This window comes from Mauremys mutica, chromosome 1 (assembly GCF_020497125.1).
Source record: "Mauremys mutica isolate MM-2020 ecotype Southern chromosome 1, ASM2049712v1, whole genome shotgun sequence".
In the NCBI taxonomy this organism is placed as follows: Eukaryota; Metazoa; Chordata; order Testudines; family Geoemydidae; genus Mauremys; species Mauremys mutica.
Window position 1 is genome coordinate 21,839,614 of NC_059072.1, and position 20,886 is coordinate 21,860,499.

Consider the following 20,886-nt stretch of genomic DNA (forward strand, 5'->3'; position numbering starts at 1 on the left):
TAGATACATAACTGCCATAAATTTAGAAGGTAATTTATCATTTTTAAATGTATAAGTAACTATCCCAAACACTAGGTGCATTACATCCATTTAAAAATTATAGTTGATATCTTGTGAAACACTATTAACAAGTGAACCCTTTGGACTCTGGATTTAATAAGTGATGTGATGGAGCCAATTTAGAATTAACCCAAATAAAGGGTGAAAGTTTGCTTTCGGAACGATCAGACATCTTATGAAAAACACACCCTTCAGATTTGGAGACATGGAATAGATGTCATCTGCCCTAATCCTTGTTCCTCCCATGTAGAAGCAGATCCAAAGACCCTCTGTTCTCACATGTTTTTGTGCATGTACACCTTGCCTAGAAATGGCTCCCCTCACACCCTCTTGTACTGGGTTATCCCGCAGGTGACTATTGCCTGCCAGAATATAGATAACATCAATGTTGCTTTTGCAGCAAGTGTATATCCTGTCTCTTGGGTATTTATGTATTATGAATTTTTATATTAATATTACCATAGCACCCCAAATCAGAGTCCCATTGAGCTAGGTATTGTACAAGTAAGAGACAAAAGAGCTTACAGTCTATGTAGACAAGATGTTATGCATCTCTCAGCCCTGTTACACTTTCACATATCTTAGCTGGATTTCCACATATCCATTTGAGAGGCAGAAACACTGCAGGTGTTTGGCATGTAGTGTTACCTTTTGTCCATTAGAGGACACTGTTTTCCCGGTTAGATGAGGGCCTGGAATGAGCAGCCGGGAGTCGGAGGCAGCAGGGGCTAGAGAAAGCACCGGGGGCAGCCGCCACACAGTGAGGGGGCCCATACCACCTCCAGACTCCCCGCTCTGCTCCTCGGCCAGTCTTCCCTTAGATACCCAAAGAGTCCCAGCATCTACTACTCCATAGAACTCTCTAGATTCCTCATGGTCCCTCTGCCCCAAGTAACCTCAGCGTCCTCAACCCCTGGAGCTCTCCCCTAACCCTTTGATGTCCCAGCAACCAGTCTACTTCCTAGCAGCCACCCACTCTCATACTCTCTCAAGCATGCATATACCTACCCTACCACTGCCCAAGGCAGGGTGAGGGTATATTGACCATGTTGGCTAAGCAGCAGTTCTGCAGAAAAGGACCGGGGAAGTGGATGAGAAGCTGGATATGAGACAGCAGTGTGCCCTTGTTGCCAAAAAGGCTAATGGAATATTGGGCTGCATTCGTAGGAGCATTGCCAGCAGATCGAGGGAAGTGATTATTCCCCTCTATTCGGCACTGGTGAGGCCACATCTGGAGTATTGCATCCAGTTTTGGGCCTCCCGCTACAGAAAGGATGTGGACAAATTGGAGAGAGTCCAGCGAAGGGCAGTGAAAATGATCAGGGAGCTGGGACACATGACTTACGAGGAGAGGCTGAGGGAACTGGGCTTGAAGAGTCTGCAGAAGAGAAGAGTGAGGGGAGATTTGATAGCGGCCTTCAACTATCTGAAGGAGGGTTCCAAAGTGGATGGAGCTCGGCTCCTCTCAGTGGTGGCAGATGACAGAGCCAGGAGCAATGGTCTCAAGTTGCAGTGGGGGAGGTCTAGGTTGGATATTAGGAAACATTATTTCACTAGGAGGATGGTGAAGCACTGGAATGGGTTGCCTAGGGAAGTGGTGAAATCTCCATCCTTAGAGGTTTTTAAGGACAGCTTGACAAAGCCCTGGCTGGGGTGATTTAGTTGGCGTTGGTCCTGCTTTGATTGGACTAGATGACCTCCTGAGGTCTCTTCCAACCTAATCTTATATGATTCTATAAACTCAAGTTTATGCAAATTACTTCATTACATTTACATAAGATATCGTAGATGGAGCAGAACAAGGCATGGCACTTCCGGATTGGTGGGAAGAAGATGAAACATACAAGTCAAGTAAACATTGGGTTGCCAATAGCATGTTAGTTCCATGGTGTATTTTTTTAAATTATTTTTGTGAGGGTGTGGAGGTAAATTGTTGGGAGGGCATTGGCTAAGAGGTCAGATGAAGGGAGAGAAGTACATTGAAGGAAGGTGGGGAAGAAAGTGAGCATGGAGGGCTGGTGCAATGAGGTTCAAGTGAAGAAACTGTGACAATGGGAATTGCAGCAAACAGCTAGTCTGCAGAGCAGAAAGAATACTAAAAACTGAAACAAAAGCAGTCTGCCATTGATGATATGAACAATGCCCAAAGGTCCCTGTTATAGCTGCATCTTTCTGCTGCTGGCTGAGTTTCTGGGCCAGCTTTTCCCTGTAGATTTTCTTCTTTGAGGTCAGATGGCTGGGTGGGTGGTAGAGCTGAAGCCATATGTGCCATGGTGTCGGTAGAGAGCGGTTCTGGGTCCAGAGTGTTGAGGTGGGAAGAGTAGCTCTTTTTGAGTCTCAGCTCCCTCGTCTCCACCGTGGTATGGCTATAGCTGCTCAATGTATTGCAACAGAATTTGGTTCTTAGATTTCTGTGAAACTTGATTAATTTGACTGAGACTGTTTAATGTTTCCACTCTTCTCTTACAAAAAAACGAAATGGATTTTGTAGGGCAGAGCTGAATATCAGATAGTGTTACATTTTTTTCTCTCTCCATGTGCAAACATTTGTACTGTAATGTCCTCTCAGTACTTGATTGGCCATTAGAAATTTTTCTTTAAAAAATTACTTTACCTCATGTAATGCTACTGTTCGAATTTCAAAATTAGGTCAAGGCAAATTGAAAGACTTCCTTAGCACAAAAATGTTTTGTGCTCTCACATCTATGTGCACCTAATAATTATGCGGTGAGTCATCATTTACTATTATAAGAAACAGCATTTGAGTGTGTCAGTTCATAACTTCAAAGCCTATTTTAACAGCACCGTATACACTTGTGTGGGCAAAGCACATCATACTGCTTCTAAATCAGAAACACCACAAGCGTTTTGGGGGGGAGAGGGGAAGACTACATATAATGTGCACAGAGGCTGGGGAGAAACCTTTAGAAAAGGACTGAACTTTAAAATGATTAATTGTATGAATATTTTCTAGGTAGGACTCCTCGGTTTGATACCAGGTCTAGATCTACACTTCTAGCTTGATATTATTTTTCCACTGCATACTACAGTAGATGACTCAAAGGAATAGTGAACATCAAAACTCTGAACTGAATTCACCTGTGTTGTCACCTTTTTTTTTCAGGCAAGGGTGATAAACATAAAGAGTTTGCTTTATGGCTAAAGATGGGTGAGAACTGGGCACCGTTTATCTTTCTCACCACCCTTATTCTCAACTTGTTCCAAAACATACCTACTTGTAGTTTTCTGAAAACTAAAGCTACAATCAACCAAGTTTAACAAAATGCAGCCTACTCTACTCATCTCAAATGGTGACATAACAGATTCAGAGAATGCAGAATATCTGAATAAATATAGCATTCTCTCACGGTCATTCATGTTTAAGATCTGCACTGCTTATGTTCTATCAATCTTCTCATACATTGCAGAGTATATGTTGTTTGTGGAGCGTAAGGTGTTACCTACTGACAAATCAGGAAAGTCAGACCAGGCTCCTCAGATGCTAATGATGATAAACATAACACCAGATCCAATTCCCTTAACACTGGAAAGATTCCCATAAGCTTTAATGGCTTTAAATCGGGGCCATAGAAATGAGAAGGCAGAATAATAGTTTCCTGTTCCCTTACTGATGCAGAAGAAAACATGTAGATGGTTTTGTTAGCTATATCTCATGTCACAAACACCCTCGTATCAACAGTTATCAACAATTTTAGGGAAGTAGGTGGGGGAAAATGCCTTGGGAAAACAGAATATGTACTAGGAAGCTGTAGCAATTAACCATTGAAGGGCAGCACTAACTGGGGCAAGGAATGAACAAAATCAGCTGCCTGGCAAAGCATATGGAACATGAAGTTGACAAAGTATTAGATTAGTGCTAAAATATACAATATTCAAAATAAATATAGACGGGGGGTGTTCGCTTGTTTGGTTTTTATTAGGGCTGTTGATTAATTGCCGTTAACTCACAGGATTAACTAAAAAATTAATTGTGATTTTAAAAATTAATAGCGATTAATTGCAGTTTTACACTGCAATTTTAAAACAATAGAATACCAATTGAAATTTATTAAACATTTTGGATGTTTTTCTACATTTTCATATATATTGATTTCGCTTACAGCAAAGAATACAAACTGTATATTTTTATTACAAATATTTGCACTGTAAAAATGATAACAAAAAAAGTGTTTTTCAGTTCACGTCAGCACAAGTACTGTAGTTCAATCTCTTTGTCGTGTAAGTGCAACCTACAAATGTAGATTTTTTGTTACATAACTGCACTCAAAACCAAAAGAATGTAAAACTTTAGAGCCTACAAGTCTACGCTGTCCTACTTCTTGTTCAGCCAATCGCTAAGACAAACAAGTTTGTTTACATTTACTGGAGATAACGCTACCCTCTTCTTATTTACAATGTCAGCAGAAAGTGAGAACGGGCATTTGCATGTCACTTTTGTAGTTGGCATTGCAAGGTATTTACATGCCAGTTATGCTAAGCATTTGTATGTTCTCACCTTCATTTTTTTCATCGCATAATGTAATTTTTTTCGTGGCACGATGTAATTTTTTTTGTGTGTGTGACAGCCCTAGTTTTTACATTAATTCAAGGATGGCTTATGAAACAACAGTGAAATTGGAAAACAACAAATTTCTTATACTCTCTAATTAATGTGGCACTTTGACACGTGTGTCTTATAACAAAAAGAAATTATATGTGCAATTGTACATGAATATATAGTATAGCAAACACTAACGTAATAATGTCGACTGAATTTATTCACATATAGTCAAGGAGCAAGATGGAGTTGCATGCACATTTGCAAGACAGGTCTGAAACAGATTTGATTTTTTTTTCTCATTCTGACCTAGTTACCTGGGCTTTTGTAGGTCTTGGAGTGCCAGTAAATGATAGCATAAACAATACTTTGTAGGCTCAGCTTTCCACTGTTGGTCATCTGCCCTACAAAATAAATTAATAAAAGTTTTACACTCAAAGGATGTATCTGTTTATCTTTTGAATGCACCCAAGTACCATGATATTTAGGTGTTAAAAGTGAGCAATGGAAAGAGAGAAGGTGGGTGTCTTGGGGTGAAATTCTGACCCCATTGAAGTCAATGGCAAAACTCCTATTTATTTTAACAGAGCCAGTATTGCATCCTAGGTCTCTTTCTACTTAGATCCTAACCCTGCACCTAGATTTCTGACCAGAGTTAAAACATGTTACGAGGCTCAGTAAATATTCCCCAAGCACAGAACTACTGCCCCAGAAACTTCAGCATTATTAGTGAGAGTTCTCAGCTGCACTGCACTCAGTGGCTATCTGCTGACATACATAAGATGCCCTTCACAATAAAGCAAGGCCTTCTTTACTCCTATAATTAATATCTGTTCCCAGACAATAAAGCAAATACTTTCCCCCCAGATACAACTCAGGCAGGGAAAATCCTGTAAATGTCTTACAATACGACCAGCTGTGCTATTCTTCCCACTATGGGCCTGATTTTCTGCTGCCACTTTGCATCATTTACACCCATGCAAAGTAAGTGTTAATATGCTACCATTCTGACTGGGTAGTGTTTTACAATTACTTGGCACTAGGTGTATGGCAGTGGAGAGCCAGGCTGCATATCACTATATGAGCAGATTAAATGTAGGAGACAGCTACTCGTGGGACTGTTGATCCCTGTTATCAGTCACTTCCACTTCTTGTTTCTGCCTTTCTCCCTGTTCTCACTTTTACTTTCTCCCTCTGTCTCCTTTATACTCACATTGTTGCTAAAGATCAACCACTGAATTTTAACCAATTAATAATTACTGGACAAACACTTTTGATTAACTCTAAAAAAATCAATATGTATATATTAGACAACCCATTTTATTGTTTGGTTTATTGATAAGTATACTGGATATCATTGAGCTGTGGATGAAAAATGACTGTTCTCTAACACAAAGTTACCATGAAATGAATAGGATACTACAGGAGAACAGCATTATAACACCGATAGAATGAATGTCTAAAAGCCCCAAAGTGTGACTAAAGATGAACTCCAAACTCAGATGAAAGAGGAAGACTCCCATTCTCAGAAATTGCCATTTCTGTCAATTGCAATGCATATTTTAATGTTTCTTTAACAAACGTTAAAAAAGAAGCAGTACTAGCCCCCCAAAAACCCTTTTCCTTCAATTTGTGCTTGGCAGTCTAGTCTGTTAAAGCATGACTTAGTACCTGATGCTTATTATATTTTGGGGTCTGACGAGCAACTATTTATTTTTTAAGTTGTTTTCTCTCATCTCCATTGTAAAGTTTTCCAAACTATAGATTATTTAATAACCGGAATCATCATGATCAGCGCCTGTGATGTCATTCAGGATCCCTACCAAGCTAGAACCTTCTCTGGCTTTACTTAGTCTTTTGTTAAAATATCAGCTCCAGCCCTTGTCTGGGGGAATGATTCTGTATTAAAAAGTGGGGGTGAGGGGGAGGGATCTTTTCATCAGTTGTAAGGCCTGATCCTCCATTCAAGTTCCCAGAGCCGTGTATGAGAACAATAGAAAAACAATACAATCAGCAGTGTTTTTAATACCAAGCTTAAAATAAAACTGAAGTACCAATTGCAAGTGGTGGTAATAGCTTACAAGTTTTTCCTTTCAACTTATCTATTTTCATTATCCAAAATCATATCTTTCTTTATGGCCATGGACCTGTTCCTACTGAGTCAATAGAAAAACTCCCATTAATTTAAAATGGTGCATGATTAGAGCATTGATGATACCTGCTAGTAATTCATATGTCTTCTACTATTGGTGTTGATACGATAATTGCCAGTTCTGCAGTTCACAGTAGCACAGAGCATACATCCACACATAACTGATTTCAAGGCATTGAAAATTAAAGTACTTTCTAAGTAACCTAAGAACATGTGTTGAGTAACAATAAAGAACATATGTGTATGGTCAGGAATTCTTTAATTAGAGATCACCTTATCTGCTTACGCTCTGCCTCGTGGAAACCTTTTTATGCATTGCTTCCTTTGGTATCATTCCATAACTGCTTATGATATCACAGGACTGAGACGCTTGCTTTAAACACAGAGGGTTTCTACACATTTTTCTTAAATACTAGTGAAGAAATTGGTCCTAGTCTGTAATTATCTGTTGTCATATTGGTTTGACATATATTGTAAATTTGACAAACCCTATAATTAACATATATATTTTTAACTACATCTAAGATTCAGAGGTAATAATTAATTTACTGGAAAATTGTGTGTGTGCGTACACGTTAGACACAAAAACACTATATTAGAAGAACATTAAGGTTGTAAAGCCAAGAATTACAAAAAAAAAGTTAGGAAATGCCATACTTAAGGTTGTCTGTACAACCTTAATTCATCAACCATGTGTGTATGCATTGTGATACAGTATTTAATTACATGATCACATGCTATTTTTTCCAGAGCACCACTGCCTCATTCTGTGCACAGAATGGATGGAGCATACTTTATGAGCAGCTATTTATCCTCATTGTTCAGAAAACAGAATTATTAATTTCCTCATGGTATTTTCTATGGTGCTCATAATTATAGTATTTCAGTACTTCCCACTAAATTGATTAAATTATCTTCACAACACCCTCATGAGATTTTGAGTACCTAATTTGGAATATCTAGGATCTGATTAGTTAGAGTACTTAGCATTATATACTCCTTCATCTGATCAAAGTACAGCTCCCATTGACTTCAGTTGCAGCTGTGAGTGTTCAGAACTTCTGTAAATCAGACCTGAAGGTCTCAGGTCAGGCACCAGAAAATGAGGAACTCACAGAATTAGTGATCATCTGTATACAGTTTGGTTTAAGTGCCATTCCAAGTATCACGTAGGAAGCCAATGGCAGAGTCGGGGATAGAATCTGGTTCTCCAGGGCAGCATTTCACTGCCTGAACCATGAGACCATTCTTTTTCTTCCTGCAATTCCTTGCCTCACTTTCCACACGCCTTCCAAATTCTGCACCTAAGAAGGCGAAGGTCGTACAAACAACAGCTAGTTCTGATTTGTCCCCTGTGCAGATCCATCCTGTATACTTAATGAGCCGGGGGCGGTGTAAGAATTAGTAAGTAAGCATGTATTTAAAAACAGTATTGCACAAGGGAATCAAAGTAAGATAGTATATTAAACCTTAATTCAGACATTTCCTAATTATTGAGTGCTTGACTTGGCAACCCTAATATTCTTTCAACATAGTTTTTGTGAGTGTAATTTCCTAGGTTTTTAAAAAAAAAAGCAAATTAGACATTAGAAATTGTATCATGTGGCATCTATTAATACCCACGTGGGTCATCTGCCAGGGTCCAGTGTTCCCTCTAATATTTTAAGTGCATGGGTGGAATGAATTTTGTTATGTGCACCAATATGGAGGTGATGTGTGTGGGGGATGGGACTGAGGGATTCAGAGTGTGGGAGGGGGCTCAGGGCTGGAGCAGAGGTTGGGGTGCAGGCTTTGGCTGGGGATGTGGACTCTGGGGTCATGGGGTGGGTCTGGGAATGAGGAGTTTGTGGTGCGGGAGGGGGCTGAGGCTTGGGGCAGAGGTGTAGGGGGTGAGGGCTCCGGCTGGGGGTGAAGGCTCTGGGGTGGGGCCGGGGATGAGGGGTTTGAGGTGCAGGAGGGGGCTCTGGGCTGGGAAAAGGGGTAGGGGTGCGGGCTCTGGGGTGGGGCCGGGGATGAGGGTTCTTAGTATTGGGGTTCTTAGGAATTGGTCTGTTTTGGCTGAATTTGAGCAGAGTTTCACAGGGACAGTAAAAGACAAAGACATCCCTAACACAAAGGCCATTCCTGCCAAATGTCAAGCCCCGTTCCAAAGTCTGGGGATGCTAGAGCTCCTCAAAGAAAAGATCACCCAAATCAATATAGCACAACAATATAAGAATAGTCATACTGGGTCAGACTAATGGCCCATTTAGCCCAGTATCCTGTCTCTGATATTGCCCAGTGCCAGATGTTTCAGGGAGAATGAGAACAGGGAAATTATAGAGTGATCCATCCACTCCCAGCTTCTGGCAGTTGGAAGTCTAGGGATACCCAGAGCATGGGGTTGTGTCCCTGATCATCTTGACTAATAGCCATTGATGGACCATGAATTTATCTAATTCTTTTGTAAACCCAATTATACTTGTGGCCTTCACAATGTCCACTGGCAACAAGTTCCACGGATTGATTGTGTATTGTGTGAAGAAGTACTTCCTTCTGTTTCTTTTAAACCTGCTGCCTATTAATTTAATTGGATGACCCCTAGTTCTTGTATTATGTGAAGGAATAAATAACACTCCCTTATTCACTTTCTCCATCCCATTCATGATTGTATAGACCTTTATCATATTTCCCCTTTAGTTGTTTCTTTTCTAAGCTGAATAGTCCCAGTCATTTAATTTCTCCTTGTATGGAAGTTGTTCCAGATCCCTCATCATTTTTGTTGCCCTTCTCTGCACCTCTTCCAATTCTAATATATCTTTTTTGACATGACGCAACAAGAACTGCACACACTATTCAAGGTGTGGGCGTGCCATGGATTTATATATAGTGGCATTATATTTTCTATCTAATTATCTATCCCTTTCCTAGTGGTTCCTAACATTCTCTTAGCCTTTTTTGAATGCTGCAATACATCAAGTGGTTGTCGTCAGGGAACTCTCCACATCCTAGATCACTTGTGTGGTAATAGCTAATTTAGACCCTTCCATTTGGTATGTATAGTTGGAGTTATTTTTTCCAGGTCCATAATTTTATAATTATCAACACTGAATTTTATCTGCCATTTTGTCGTCCAGTCACACAGTTCAGTGAGATCCATTTGTAACTCTTCTCAGTCAGCTTTGAACTTAACTATCTTGAGTAATTTTGTATCATCTGGAAATTTTGCCACCTCACTATTCACCCCCCTTTTTCCAGATCATTTATGAATGTGTAGAACAGCATTGGTCCCATTACAGATCCTTGGGGGATCCTGCAACTTACATCTCTACATTGTGAAAACTGACCATTTATTCCTGCTTTTTTCTATTTTTTTTAACCAGTTATTGATCCATGAGAGGATCTTCCCTCGAATCCCATGATTGCTTAGTTTGTTTAAGAGCCTTGCATGAGGGACCTGGTGAGGGATATATTTTTCACTAGTTTTGTTTTTCAAAATGGCTGAAATGTCTTGGCTGAAACTTTTTTTAAAAAGCAGCCTAAGGTTGACACCCAGCATATAAAATTTCAGCCTGAACAGTTAAAATTTGGCAAAGTTCCAAGTAACTGAGAACTGGGTTTTATAATGCAAAGAGACGGGTAATAATATTAGGTGGCACTGCTGCTAGCCCTGCCTATAGTAGATAACACATATACCCATAGTATAAACAATTGCTTCACAGTAAATGAAATCCAGAGCTAAACTATTTAAAGGCATAGTGAAAATAAATAAATGCAAACAAAAATAATGGGAAAAGATTCCATAGTTGTAAACTATAGATTTTGTGTTGGAGAAAAATGTCATCCTCTTCATTGCATACACACACTCATGCTACCTATATATACTATGAATCAACATGTTTCTACAATATTTAGTGTACTTGAATGAATAGTACAGAATGATCATAAAATGTAAGCACATTGTATTTTTGTCTTCCATGTAATGTAAATGAGTGAACAGATTTTGCAAGAATTCGATATTTGCAAATATTAATAACCTGACTCACTCTCTGAACAGATGTCTATGGTAGCTTTATCCTGATTATAAATTAAAATTTGCCTAAATTCATTCTTGGTAGAAAAATGGTAACTACAGACAGCTAAACTAATTAGACCTATAAAATAATTAGGGAGACTGCTATCTCCTCAGTGTATGGTGTTGGGATTTTTCATGCAACTAAATCCTGAAATGTACCGTAAAACATTTTGCTCTGATCATAGCACAAAGGATGTTTTTTTAAATACCATGTACAAAATGTATAAAACTCAAAATATTGTCACTTTTGAGAATGACGACAGAGCTTGGCATCCTAATAAGATTATGTGCCAATATTTCTTCTATGCTTAGAGCTATAATTAATAATGTGTATCTCCTGCTTGCATTGTGTATACATATATATTCAATAATAGTAGGACACAAATGTCAGATGAATATAGTGTGTTGCATGTATTTGAACAATTATACAAATAGTTGACTGGCTATGATATATTCCTCCAACATATCAGAAATAACATCTGAGTGGCATTCAAACTGTTTGTGCTATTAGGTTATCTCTGTATCTATTTATCTCGTTTCAAATACAAGTGAATGTTTGCAGTCATTGACACACACAAGGTGATATATGCTATCCATCCATGTACAGTCCCGAGTGATGTTTATATTTTTCTTCCAGAGGTTCTTTCTCTTTAGTTTTATGCTTTTATTTATCAGTCTCTGTTGTCTGATATAAGAAAAGGACTTGATGGTTCAAGGATAAACTTTAGAATCTGACTTTCAGTGAAAGTACTTTCAGTCATAAAAAGATTGTTATACTCAAAGGAGCTGACAACACAAACAAAAATCAAAGTTAAGATGTGTAATTAAAGTTAATTCTATATGCTTAATTGTAATGAACTGTGACCACAGGAATGTGCAAACACCATACCAGTCAATGGGGACTCAATCTTCAGATCACCACCACTAAATCCAAGGCTTCTGTGAACAGGAGCTCTCTTAGTTGTGAAAAAGAGGAAGCTGGTATAGTCAGTGCATCTAACTACTAGAAGGAGACTCTCATAAAATTCTATACTCTAGGTTGGTATATTATACACGGATAGAGGCGCAGCAGAGAAAACTTTTTTTTTGTGGGGTGTCACCAAATTCCTGTAGGGTTGTAGGAATCTCTTTTTGGTTTGGGCCTGCATGGATTTTGCACCCCTGAATTTTGCTTTGATTTCTGGGTACAAGTGAACCATTAAAACTAGAAATTCCTGATCTGGGGTTGAAACGCTTTATAACTAATGAGTTTTATAATGTTTACACCAAATATAACAACTTGGCAGGTTTGCTCAGAATTCCACTAGAATCAGGTGTTTTGTCCTGTTTAGGAGTTGGGTGTGTATGTGTAAAATTTTTGCACATCTTTAATATTTATCCTTTATATACGTGTTCTGTTAGCACCTGGATAAAATGGGGTGTGTTTATAAAGTGGCCCTCTGAATGTATTTATTTCTTTGGTTTAAATTAAACCTGTTGTGTCAGAAAAATAAGTTTTTGGAGTTTTAATTTTGAATTTATCATACAGTAAGAAAATAGAAATAGTTTGAGCATCCCAGCTAAATATGTAAAATCACTGGTCAAAATCTCCCCTTATTTACTTACCGTGAGTGCAACACGAATGGGGTGAATAGAGGTGTTCAGGATGTAAGGACAGAATTAAACTCCTGGGGCTTGATGCTCAGTTATGCTAAATTGACTTTACATGGCTGGCATTCTCTTTAAGGCCCCATACACTGCTAGAGTGGTAGGAAAGAGCTTTAGTGAGAATTTTAAAGCATATAAAATGGCAAAAAGTATCTGTTGTACCTAGTATTTCTGTTCAGTCAAACCAATTAAAATTTCTTTGGGCAGGAACATTTTTTTTGGTAATATGTGTCAACTGTACTTGTTTTTGAATGCAAAAGAGATTTTCAGGCAATATAGGGCACTGTTTGTACTATTCCTAGCGCAGTGGTGTCCAAAAGCATATCTGGGGCCCATAGGTGCTACTGGAATACACGATATGTCATCATATAGAAGACCAAATTTCAGAGAGGTCACAAAATGACCTCCACTTGAGCAGGCAAAACTTTATACATGCAAGCATTTGGCATGTAAATACACCTCTACCTCGATATAACGCTGTCCTTGGGAGCCAAAAAAATCTTACCGGGTTATAGGTGAAATTTGTTATATTGAATTTGCTTTGATCTACCGGAGTACCCAGCCCACCCCCCCTCCCGGAGCACGGCTTTACCGCGTTATATCCAACGTGTAATATTTGGTGGCATTATATCGAGGTAGCAGTGTATTTGATCACTGCGACATGAGTGCTAGAAGTTACTAAATGCTAGGCTCTCCCATGTATCATGGGTGATAGTGCTAAAAAATAAAAGCATGTGCATAATACACAAATGGAAACCTGGTTTAAAAATTGCCTTGTTATGTATATCTATACTGTGACATGCTTAATTTTGCCAAGAGTGTTTTGTATTTTGGCGGGCCATATATAGCAATTGTTCTTGATTTGCAACTCCCATTATGTGATGATAGGTTTCGGGATGGGCCAGCTGATTTGGATAGAATAAGAAGCAACCTAAAACTTGACACTCAACTTTTCCAAGGAGTAAAAGTTTCAAGAAACTTTCAACCTTTTTTCCCCAATTTTATTTTTATTATTTTATTGTATTTTTTCTATGCCTCTGAACTTCCTACTTCTATTCGACTGGTAAGTCCTGTACCAAAGGCCACTGAAACTCCAGTAAGAGTTTTTCTGCTTATTTCAGTGAGCTTTGGATCTGGTCTTAGAAGTAAAGGACTGAATATCCATTTTCATAGAATCAAAGAAATGTAAATCTGGAAGGGACCTCAGGAAGTTATCAAGTCCAGCCCCGTGCATTGTGGCAATGCCAAGTGAACTTACACCATCCCTGACAGGTGTTTGTCTAGCCTGTTATTAAAATCCTCCAGTGATGAGGATTCCACAAGATCCCTCGGAAGCCTATTCCAGAGCTCAATTACCATTATAATAGGAAAGTTTTTCCTAATATCTAATCTAAATCTCTCCTGCTGCAGATTATGCCCATTACTTCTTGTCCTACCTTCAGTGGACTTGGAGATCAATTGATAACTGTCCTCTGTAAAACAGCCTCAACATATTTGAAGACTGTTATCAGATCCCCTCCACCCACAGTCTTCTTTTCTGATGACTAAACTTTCTCAGTTTTTTTAACTTTTCCTCATAGGTCTGGTTTTCTAAACTTTTTATCATTTTTGTTTCTCTCCTCTGGACTCTCTCCAGTTTGTCCACCTCTTTCCTTAATCGTGGTGCCCAGAATTGGACACAGTAACTCCAGCTAAGGCCTCACCAGTGCCAAGTAGCACAGTACAGGCCTCAGCTGGGCACTACACTTTATGAAAGATGTGGACAAATTGGAGAGAGTCGCAACATTTGCTGCCCAAATTTGAAGTTTCAAGAGACTTTGATGTTTTGGATTAAGTTGTGATAAGTATCCAAATGTTTGTGTGCGTTATTGCATCATCTGAATCTTTTCAGGATCACCCATTTCTAGGAGTTGCATGTATGGACTGAAGGCAGCATCTGGCCCTCAGCACTTAGAAATATAGAGCAAAATTGGAAATTAAGCCAACGTTATTGGCTTTAATGTTCATTTTTACTTATTTTGCAGTTTAACAATAATGCGCAGAACGTCAGTTGCTTTAATCATCTTGTCCAAGCTAATGTGAGGAACAAGAAGAAACTGAAAGAGGCAGTCTACAAAATCTCAGCTAAAGGAATCACTGACTACAAGAAAGGCTTTATCTATGCTTTTCAACAGCTGCAAAATGTAAGTATTACAAAGTTTTCCCTCTGCGCTGTATACTATTGATCCTTGGTAATAGAACTTTAATGTCCAAATGGTCACTTTGAATGCTCCACAAGCAGTAAACAGTGTGATATGTTTTATGATGCAATTACGTAGCAAGCAAATGTATCCCTTCAGCATGCTTTCCCTCAGGAGAGCTCCACTCAGCTTGATTTGTTAAGATTTGTGAAGGGGAAACTTGTTTGTCACTGTTATGTACTGTTTTTGTTTCACTTTGGGCTTCTTTTTTCTATGGGCTTCTCTCCCAGTTGTCACATGGCTTCAATACTGGCTGCATTGCTGCCAGTTTTCAAAGAAGAAAGTATGTTATTACATCTCAGATTAATATTTCAATTATACCCTGGTTTAGAGTGTCTCTCGGTCATGTTTAATGTATCCACCTTCCCTGATTTTATTTATTTTATATCTAGTGCATGCTTGTCTGGTTGTAAAGAGGTATTAGCTGGCAGAGGGATATTGGGTGGTGGAAAGAGACTGTTCCAAACTATTTTAAACATGGAAAGGAGAAAGGAATCAGTATCACCAGGGGGGAATGGCTCCATCTTTTGATTGTTACCTATTCCCATATTGCACCCACACAGTGTCTGTGTAAATAATATTGCCCACTTGCCATAATCTATTTACTACTGTCTCTTTTTAAAATATTTAATGTACATAATCAAAATACTTGTATAGTTCATTATATTAACAACTATGGGACAGCTCTTCAGATGACATAAATGGAGCTATGCCAGTTAACACCATCTTATTATCTGGCTTACTAAACAGAATGGGCTGAATTCATTCCTGGTGAAACTTTATTGACTCTAATGATCTCCCTCAACAGAGGTCAGTCTCTTTCTCCCCTCACCAGCTACATGCTGGACTTAGGCACCTCTCGTGGCACGCTGCATCATGCCATGGGAACAGAGCTGGTTGGAGAATTTATATCCAACTGACATTTTGATGGAAAAAAATCAGTATATTTGCAAGAATATTTTCTGACCAACTCAGTGTGAGTGGGATAAAGGATTCAATGCCCTCTGCAGCTGATTATATGAAACTTTAAGCAGAAGGTTAAAATAACTATTTAAATCTTTTAGTCCAACTTGAGACTTCTGTCACTTCTGTCCCTCTCTGACTGTGGGCATGTTAGAGCAATAACAGGAGAAAGCTAGAGTGAGTTTTGTTTAGAGCTGTAAGTTCCTCAGAGCAGAGACACTCTGTGGGTTATAGAGTAGCAGCCGTGTTAGTCTGTATCCGCAAAAAGAACAGAAGTACTTGTGGCACCTTAGAGACTAACACATTTATTTGAGCATAAGCTTTCGTAGGCTACAGCCCACTTCATCGGCTGCATGTAGTGGAAAATACAGTAGGAATATATATATATATATATATATATATATATACACACACACACAGAGAACATGAAACAATGGGTGTTACCATACACACTATAAGGAGAGTGATCAGTTAAGGTGAGCTATTATCAGCAGGAGAGAAAAAGAACTGTTTGTAGTGGTAATGAAAATGGCCCACTTTTGTGCCATTACACAAAGTAAAACTATTTCACCAGGCTTATCCCCCCCCCCCACCCTTTACAGTTCCTTACATCTTCTTGTCAATTGCTGGAAATATATACATATATATATATATTGCTGGATATATATATCTCTCCCTACTGTATTTTCCACTAAATGTGTCCGATGAAGTGGGCTGTAGCCCACGAAAGCTTATGCTCAAATAAATTTGTTAGTCTCTAAGGTACCACAAGGACTCCTGTTCTTTCTCTGGGTTATGTTTGGTACAGCACTGAGTATATTCTTGGCACTTAAATAATCACTAGGAAATAGTAATAGAAGTTCTAATTTGAAAGTAATGAATACAGCAAAGTCACAAGATGCACTTGTTCTCAAAGCTACATGCAAAGGTAAAGAGAAATAAAATACTACAAGAGGACAGGTCGGCTTTGTAATAAATTCCAAGGATGCTAAATATTTTAAAAGGTCAAGGTCTTATAATAATTGCGCAGGCTGTGGATGACGACCACTTGAACTCACTCTCACACTTAAGCAAGTGTTGACTTCTTTGTGCCTACGGGAAAATTGCTTTCTAGAAATATGGCTGGATGTAAATAAATATTTTAATATCGTCTTTGAAATAAATTAAGGCACTCCGCTAGTAATATGGATGTGCTGATTTGTGAGTCAGTGTTATCTACTGTTCTTCTACATTATATTTGCAAAGGAATCTTTACTCAATGTTCTTTAGATTTGGTGGATCAATTAATTTTTACCCTATTGTAATGAATACTATAGCAGGAATTGTTCTGTAAATCACTTTGTGGCCTATTGTGATTCCGAGTAGGAGGCTTTTGCATTGCTTTGCTTTCTCCTTCCCCAATGACATGAAAACTCATTGTGCAAGATGCATTCATAGAGTTTCATGCACCAAGCTATATTCCAGACATACAGGTAAGGGAACTCAATTTTTAAGAGTGTGATAATTATTTCAAAGTAGAGCAATTTTATCCAGAAAATGAATGTGGTAGCACCTTCATTTTTTTTTTTAAAAAGATGGCTAGCTACTTTAGTTAAAGTTTAAAAATATAAAATAAAATAAAAATAAAATAAAGAATGGAAGATACAATTAGCATCCTAAGAGGGGGGTCGGAAAGGATTTTTAAAATAGAGAGAGATCCTGTCATTATGAGCATCAAGAAAATCATAAGGGTTTCTCATGTATTTTAGCACATTTTCATCTTCATCTGAGACATGATATTACGTCTTGTCAGCTGGTAGCATGAATTCTTTAATAGTCGAATCTCTGACAAGATGGATCAAATCCTACAGTGAAAATGCAGAAAAGGTGTAAATTAAACTCATGTGTAAGTTAATGATGTTTTGACTTAGTTATAAATCTCTGACACGGTGGGTGGCCAAACCATCACAGTGGGCTGGACTGTGAATTTTACAGCCAGCCCTGGCCATGTAAGGGAATCTGTGCCATCCCTGCTGGCTCCTTGGGGTAGGAGAGGGACTGGAAATATGCTTGTTTTTAAGGGAACCCATAACAGATTCCCCCACCCCTTGTACAGACCCATACATTTGTGAGAGTGGAGCCTCCCATTCAGAAATTGTGGGGAGGGAGAGCAGAGATTAAATAGCACCCCCTTACAGCACATATTCAGTCAGACACAAGGTGCACGAGTCTGCACACAGGCAGAAGAGTCTGCACACAGGCTGCTGGGAGGTTAAGTGGGCTATGCTTAGGGTTGCCAGGCATCCAGTTTTCGACCGGAATGCCTGGTTGAAAAGGAACTCTTGCAGCTAGTTAGGTCCGGTTGGCGGTGAAGTTGGGGCCCAGGGCTAAGGCAGGCTCCCTACCTGCCCTGGCTCCGCGCTGCTCCCGGAAACGGACGCCAGATCTCTGTGTTCCCTAGGCGCTGGGGAAGTTAGGGACTGGGATGCTCTGCGCACTGCCCCTCCCCAAGTACCAGCTCCGCAGCTCCCATTGACCGGGAACCATGACCAATGGGAGCTGCGGGGGGAGGGAGGGTGGCGCCTGCCGGCGCAAAGATAGTGCACAGAGCTGCCTGGCTGCCCATGCACCTAGAGGCCACAGGGACCTGGTGGACATTTCCTTGGAACCAGGGCTGCCCAGAGCGGGGGCACAGGGGCGCCGAGAATCCTTTCCCTGGCTACTCACCCAGTAGTGGTCCGGGTCTTCGGCGGCACTTCAGCAGCGGGCCCTTCACTCACTCCGGGTCTTCGGCAGCGGATCCTTCAGTGCTGCCAAAGATGCAGCGCGAGTGAAGGACTCACCACCTCTGCAGACTCGGAGCGCCGCCCGGTGAGTACAAGCGCCCCAGCGGGTGGCACCTTTTTTTATGTCCACTCTACCGCTTTGCCCCAGGCCCCCTGAATCCTCTGGGCAGCCCTGCTTGGAGCTGTGGTAAGCGCTGCTGGGACCCTGCACCCCTGGCCCAGCCCAGAGCCCCCTCCTGCACACCCCAAAACCCTCATCCCCAGGCCCACTCCCAGCCAGAGCTCTCCCCTCTCGCACTCCAACTCCCTGTCCCAGCCTGGAGTCCCCTCCCGCACCTCAAACCCCTCATCCCCGGCCCACCCCAGAGCCTACACCCCCTGCCAGAGCCCTCACCCCAGGCACCTCAAACCCCTGCCCCAGCCCAGTGAAAGTGAGTGAAGGTAGGGAAGAGTGAGCGACGGAGGGAGGGGGGCATGGAGCGAGCGGGGTTGGGTTTTGTGTGCTTAGAAAGTTGGCAACCCTAGCTGTGCTATAATATAGCCCGATGTAATTGACAGGTAAGGAATGTTGCATAAACTTGCTCACTAACTCGGTGTTCATGAAGATAAACCAAGAGGAAAAGCTCCTCTTGTAGTTGCTTAGACCACCACATAAAGGGACTCTAGGGAAACGGGGAAGGTATGGTAGTACAGAATAACACTACATCACAATGCAGGAGACTACTGTTAATATGTAGCAAATTGCCAATATTGCAAAATATCATACGTATCTATATTTAGATATGAACAATATATCACCAATATTGCAAAATTTATAGTTAAATATAAAATAGAACATCTAGTTATATTTAAACTAAACAGAATGTACTCATATGATTCTTGTATTTTTAGCAATATATTTGATAAAGTAGGCAGATAATTATATATGCTGGAGGAAATTCTACTCTAAATGGCATTGGTGTTAATGCAGAGTAAACTCCATTTATAGCAATGTGAGGAAAGATTCTGTCCCAACACACACGAACCCATTGTTGTATATCAGTTATATAAACACGAATCAGATGTAAATATAATGCTTTAATATGGCTGTGGTATGGCTTTAATATGGCTGTGGTATTACATTATTGTAATTAAATAATACACATAGGTACCAGTTTCATATTACTTCTTGACAGTAGGTTGTCCTGCAGCCACTGGGGGGGGCACTTCTTTTTACTGGCAGAACCCCCTTTTCCATCACCCTTTCAGCAAGAGAGTACAGGTAGACCTCCTTTGCCCTAGTGAAAGCACCAAAGATGTACTTCAAGATGCATACATGACAAACTACAGCAACCAGCCAGTTCTAATATAATCACCATCCTTCCTTCCCACTCCTTCTCCCCATGGTTTCAACCACTCATTACACCCTGATCTGGTAAAGATTTCTATTGATGAGATTGCAAGTGACAGTGGCAGGGGACCATCTTTTAATCTCTGTTTGTATATTGTTGGGTCTCCAGTCCTGATTGGCTAATAAAAATCTAAGTTTCCATTATATCTGTCACGTCTATCGAAGCACCATAGTACATGTGCTAATAGTCCCACTGTAGCTCTTTTGGGATAGAGACAGTAAAATATTTTGCACTCTTATGATGTTATATAGATGCACACTAGATGTCTAACTTTAAACCACCAAGTAAGTCAGTACAGATTTTGGCCCAGTAGAACAAGGACCAAATCTGCTTTACCTTACTTGTGTAGGTTGGCCTTTTAAACCAATGGAACACCTTGTGAAAGTAAGGTGGCCAGGATTTGGGCCTCCAGTCAATTATTTTTGTGGTGCCCTTATGAATTTATTTTGGAACATCTATTAAATCATTAAGCAGGTAGGTGTTTTTTCAATATTTATAAAGTACCTGTTCTAGTTTTATTACTTTTTTTTAATATAAAAGAGCAGCAGCCCAAAGCAATGTATCATATATAATATTTTACAAGCAAAAGTGATCCTGCAGTTTTTATTTCCAAATGAAACTTACAGTGCTGACAAGAGTGATATTAATGCAATGATTTCAAATTTCTTTATTCATCATTACTGGTAAGAAAATTCATAAGGCTCAGTTCTGTCCTTCGTTAGACAGAGGTGCCTCTTGAAAACTGAGCTTCTGATGTCAAAAGGTCGTAAAGAATTAGTTTTAGTAAAAATGCAGTAATAGCAAGTAAAGAATTTTGATTTATTTTCTTAATACCAGAATTTGGTGAGCATACTATAGAATTATACAATAAAGTAGCTATATTCGTGCTCATCAATTAACCAGTGAGGACTAGATCGTTACATTATGGTCTCTTCTCTGTTAGGGACATTGCATAGCTTCAGCACCCCAGGAACATACTGCTGGATGATTTGTGATACAGAGGGTCAGAATTTCTTCTCACTTCTCCCTTGTTTTTGTTGTAGAGAAAGTTACTTC

The 20,886-nt window shown here is 39.7% G+C and overlaps 1 protein-coding gene across 3 annotated transcripts in view; it reads left to right on the plus strand.

Moving 5' to 3' along the window:
• Positions 1 to 20,886, plus strand: part of CACNA2D1 (calcium voltage-gated channel auxiliary subunit alpha2delta 1) — a 636,415-nt gene that overhangs the window by 488,815 nt on the left and 126,714 nt on the right. For all 3 annotated transcript variants that reach the window (XM_045030029.1, XM_045030036.1, XM_045030046.1), the window contains one exon: positions 14,496 to 14,654. In XM_045030029.1, the coding sequence (XP_044885964.1) occupies positions 14,496 to 14,654 (159 nt within the window). The remainder of the gene's footprint in view (positions 1 to 14,495; positions 14,655 to 20,886) is intronic.